Source organism: Atta cephalotes (genome assembly GCF_000143395.1).
Source record: "Atta cephalotes unplaced genomic scaffold scaffold00006, whole genome shotgun sequence".
NCBI classification, from domain to species: Eukaryota; Metazoa; Arthropoda; class Insecta; order Hymenoptera; family Formicidae; genus Atta; species Atta cephalotes.
The window spans coordinates 4578078-4583770 of NW_012130070.1; the positions used below are offsets into that span (position 1 = coordinate 4578078).

Below are 5693 nucleotides of genomic sequence, written 5' to 3' on the forward strand. Positions count from 1 at the left end.
ACATATATATATATATATATATATATATATATATATATATACAAATAATATAGATGATTTCAAAAAAATTAAAAATGTACATAATTTATATATAACATAGAGGTACTAACATGCAGTTTCATATACATACAATATTCCATAGAATAAATTCAATGTAAATTATCTCCATGTAATCAGTAGATGAAAGATCATATATGTTATTAAGTCTTTCATTAATTTTATTTCTAGTCGTTAATTTTATTTTGTTTTAATACTTAAAGTTACAAGAGAGAAAGAGCAAATTAGTAAGAAGTACAGTATTACCTTCCTCTTAGAAATTACTGTGATGGCAATATCATTTTTATGTATGGTACCTATGTTTATGGTTACTTGTATAAGAAAGTAAAACGAACAATAGAAAATATTCTCAAGAATTATTAATATGCAAGAATAAGACTGGAATTATTGTTATCACTGTTACTATTATCATAAAAATAATTACTTTTCGATAGATGCTATTTAAGTATGCTCTTCTAAATGTAGTTAAAACGATAAGTGTATTCGTATTTTAGCAAATTAATCCATTCTGATTAAGTTTAAATGAGGTATAAACTATAATATTTGTAAGATTAAGAGAGTAAATTTGTCAGTTTGTTATCAACTGTTCAAATTCTCATACTGAAAATAAATTCTATTGTAAACTGTAAGAAGAGATCATATAATGTCGCAAATAAAAAATTTTAAAACAAATTATAATTGCAAAAGTTTATTCTTACTGACTAACTTGCACTGCGCAAACGCGAAGCTTCTAGTACAAAATGTATTGTACATTCCTCTGTGTAAAATGTAATTAATCTTGGAAAATTAATCTTGGATAACAATATTTTCGTAATAAATTGTAATGTTTTTTCAATCAGCTACAGTATTTACTGAAGAATGACAATATTTGAATACTATTTTAAAAAAAGTTGCAATATATCTGATTCCAAGATCATATTTTTTAAATAAGATATTATTTAATATTTTATAAGATATTATCTGCAATAAATCGGTGAATTGATAAGAAATGAAGCTATAATACTGTAATTTTATTTCCAAACGTTTCTTCTCTCTTCTTATATGTCTCATTTCTTGAAATTTTCTTTAATTATTCGTAATTGATAACTTCACAATTATAAAATAATCCTTCATCTTTCTCTCTTGATTATATATATATCTTCATTGATACTGCAAAACGTAAAAAAATAGTTAATGTCAGGATTATAAATCAAATATGTACTCATATACATAATAAATATGTACTCATATACATGGTTTTAGAAATAGTTGGCCAAACTTTAAGAATATATTCCACTCATTGTAAGGATAAAAAAAAGTCATATAAACATCGGAAATGCTTCCTTTCCAAGTTATAAACATTTTTTTTTTATTTTATACTTATACCTATATTTTATTTTATACTTGTGTCTATATTTTTATTACAGAAATTGCTGGAAATGATTTTCTTCTGCATCGATGCATGCTTCGTATCAACATACGTGGATCGTCATTCAAAAATTCTCGAAGTATTTCGTATTTTTTCATACGCAGTGTATAATACTCCTGTTGCTACTGTGGAAGTAGTCCGAAATCATATTATCGCTACGATGTCGATGCGAAGCATCGATGCGGAAGAAAATCATTTCCAGCATTTTCTGTAATGAAAATATAGATATAAGTATAAAACAAAAAATAGATACAAGTATAAAATAAAATATAGGTATAAAATAAAATTACGTATAAATATAAAATAAAAAAATGTTTATAACATGGAAAGAAAGCGTTTCTGAACCCATGTTTACATTTTTCATCATTACAATGAGTGGAATATGCTCTTAGAGTTTGGCCAGCTATTTCTGAAACACTCTGTATAAATTTGCAGGCTTATTAATTGGGATTGCATTACTTTGGATCGTTTTATGTAAGGATTTGAAAAACATGTAATTATGTAAAAATGACAACGTGAAATAAAGAAAATAAAAGTAAATTAATTTATTCAACGATAATAACTCTTAAAGAATGACTCATAAAAAAACAGTCTAAAAAAAGAACCAATTTCTCTTAGAAAAATCGACGTAATATATTTATTTTCATTTTATATTTTTCTCTATAAAATACGATCGCTACAGAAAAAAATATCGTATTTTCTATGATAAGATATATGCAAATAGAGAGTGCAAAATATTTAATTAACAAAACCTTCACATATTTGTATTTAGGCAATTTCGCCTATCCATAGAATAATATTAAAAACGCAAATTAAATAAACACTAAAGATTAAACTAAATATATCAAATTATTTAGGATTTTTTAAATTACAATATTAAGTACTAATAATAACGACGTCCAATGCACGCTATATCATGTATATCTGTCCTTATCATTTAAGCTTACATACATACAGATACTTTGTTTTGTATAATCCTTATACTTTGTTTATACAAAGTATAGAGGGTGTTCCCAAAAGATGGTATCAAATTTTATGTAGTAAAACTAAAAGTTCGTTAAAACTAAAAAGTTTTAATGAACAGTACTTCGAAAACCTTTTATTTCTGTTATGAAGTATTTTCTTCTGTAAAAAATAGAAAATAAATTAAATCTATAATAAATGTGCTTCGGCTCATGTCGATACATAATTCGGCATGTTTCGTCATTGAAGGTCAAAGATTCCAAGTTTATTTCGTATTTGTTGACAATAGTTTCCAAGTCTCTTAGTTCATTCACGGATGTCCGCATGTGACTTTACTCCACCTAATTACGCAGAGATTGTTGTATTCAACTTTGGATTGTATCTAGTTTTGTGTTATGTGTATCTGAAAAATGGCTAATTTTTACACAAATTCTGAAATGACGGATATTCATTTTATGTGTGGCAAAGCAAAGGGCAATGCTTCAAAGTTAGCACGTATCATGCAACTTATTCGAATCGCCGACAGCCAAATAGAAGAATGTTTAGCAAAATTCATCAACGCTTACGTGAGACCGGACAGTTCAAATCAAATTTAGTTGACCACTTGTTAGAATTCCTGCATTCGAGGAAAATATTTTACGCACAATTGAAGAAAATCCTGGAACATCTTGTCGAAGAATCGCCCTGCAAGAAAGATCAAGCCATCACACTGTGTGGAACATTTTGCATGATCAATTTTTGCATTCTTATCATGTCACGTTCAGGCTCTTCTACCAGTTGATTTGCAATCACTTTTTGTCAATAGCTTCTTCATTGATGCAATCAAGATCCACAATTTTTGTGCAATATTTTGTTTACTGAGGCATCCTTCACCAGGGATGGGATCAATAACATTCACAACATATACGTTTGGGGAGATAAAAATCCTCATACTATCATAGCATCACGACAGTATCATTTTTATCAGTATCGTTTTTCTGTGAACGTTTGGGCAAGTATTTTTGTATTCTAATCGACCTTACATTTTGCCTAATAGACTAACAGGACAAGTATATTTTAATTTTCTCGAAAATTTATTCGAACTTTTGAAAAGAACTTTTGAGAGATATTTCTTTACAACAATGTAGTTCATGCATGATGGTGTCCTTGTCCACTTCTTCGTTAATATCAGACGTCATTTAACCAATCGTTTTCAAGAAAGGTGGATAAGACGTGGCGGTCCAATTGTATGGTCACTTCGCTCACCGGATTTAAACCGTTGGTATTATCTATGGAGATACTTGAAGAGCATGGTATATGCCACATCAATACAATAGATGAACTGACTCAGAGAATTGAAAATTGTTGTCAACAAATACAGAATAAATCCAGAATCTTTGAACATGTTCGATCTTTAATGAAGACGTGCCGAATTGTATGTTGAAATGGACGGAGGGCAGCATTTATTGTAAATTTAAAAGTTATTTTCTATTTTTCACAGAAGAAAATGCTAACTCAGAAATAAAAGGTCGGAGTATTGTTCATTAAGACTTTTTGGTTTGTTTTAAGTACTACATACCCCTAAAATTTGGTATCATCTTTTTGGGAACATCCTATATATAAATCTTGCCATTTTAATATCACCAATTTTTATAAACAAAATTGTTGGCGATTACAGAGTCTTGTCTCGATTAATACAAAATAATTCGAATTAGTACTTTATTTCCCTAAATAAAGTACTTTAAAAAGCCTGTTTGCAACTGATAGCTTTACAAGATTCGATGATAACACCCGGTTTTCTTTGATTAGATAGAAAAACATTCTCAAAGTGCTGCAGAACATCTCGTATCCAGTAAGATTAAAAGGTCTAAAGAAATAATGGCTTTACTAATATAATCCAATTTTCTTAGTTTCCAAAATTTCTCTCATGGAATTTATTTGTATTTTCGCGTTTCCCGTGAAAGCATCTCAGAACTTTTATGTCGTTTCTCAAAGCGACTGCCCGCAATACCATAAATACTGTGTTGTATTTGATCGGATCATATTTGATTCATCTTCTATTGAGCTTGCACCAAAGCGCGCTGGCCGTTAGAAGATGCATCAGCACCCCGATACCGAGGACAAGTATCAGATTATTGATCACACTTATATCATTGATTTCCATTTCTTTGAGAAATTTACTTGGTTTCTTATAATGACAATAAAATTCATCGCACAATAAGTCCATTCTATCGTATCCGTATACAGTATATATCAGACTATGGAAACTAGCACGGAAGTATGATATATGAAACATCCAGCGAAACGCTTGTGGTGTATCGAAGTAACGTATGCAGAACCCGAAGATCGAGAACAATACCGCGATTATCGGGCCAACGAAGACGGCAATCTGTAAAAAATTATGAAAAATTCTTAAAGTGTCTTTTTCCTACATCACATCTAAAATTGAATATTTTTAACACAGCGCAATAAATCCGGATTATAGATATAAATATGTACATGTATTTACATGTGAGAGATAGATATAAATATGTACATGTATTTACATATAAGAATTTTAATTTCCTTTATATTTTTTTCCACATATCTCATCTCGTCGTTGACTAGATTTTCCGAATAAAAATAATTCTTTTTAATTCTAAATATCAATAGCGATCTAAAATTTTAATTAGAATCTGAATTATAAGAATTTAATTAATATGCATATCTGTATCGCATAACTTTAGATCCAAAATGAATTTAGGATTTTACATAAAATGGATGTTACTTAAAAAAAACAAGCATTCCAAAGAGATTTACCTTAATTGGCGTGGTAACGCCGATGAAGAAACCCCATGCTTGCGCCGTTAGACTAGCAGCTATGCTAACTATATTGAAGAATATTATACGATTCGTTTCTATGGGCTGTGCAGTCAACCAGTAGCTCACTATCAGATATAACACCGCACATGCCGCTTGAAAAGGTATCTCGATCAGTAATATGCTGATGTAATACGGCGCCAGCCGATACCAACGATTGAAATGTTCCCTCATGAGAATTCGCATCTCCAGTGGGACTGAAAACAAAGAGGCATATAAATAGAAACTGAATACTTATTGAATATCAAGATAATGATTCCCAAAGCAGAAATCCTGATAAAAAAAACCTAGGTAACTACAATGAAACTGCGGTTAACTTGAATGATAATTAACTCATTGAGTAAAATCTGTAGTAATTTATTAATCCACGGATAGAATAATTTTTTTGTCGTTTAATAAATAGAAAAAAGAGAAGGATAATATAGTT

The 5693-nt window shown here is 29.5% G+C and overlaps 1 protein-coding gene across 1 annotated transcript in view; it reads right to left on the reverse strand.

Annotated features, from left to right (window-relative positions):
* Positions 1 to 4457: 4457 nt before the first annotated feature.
* LOC105626722 (ATP-binding cassette sub-family G member 1) overlaps positions 4458 to 5693 on the reverse strand; it is a 25198-nt gene continuing 23962 nt past the window's right edge. The window contains exons 8-9 of the mRNA XM_012208019.1: positions 5207 to 5463; positions 4458 to 4796 (exon numbers count right to left, since the gene is read on the reverse strand). Of these exons, the coding sequence (XP_012063409.1) occupies positions 4458 to 4796; positions 5207 to 5463 (596 nt within the window). The remainder of the gene's footprint in view (positions 4797 to 5206; positions 5464 to 5693) is intronic.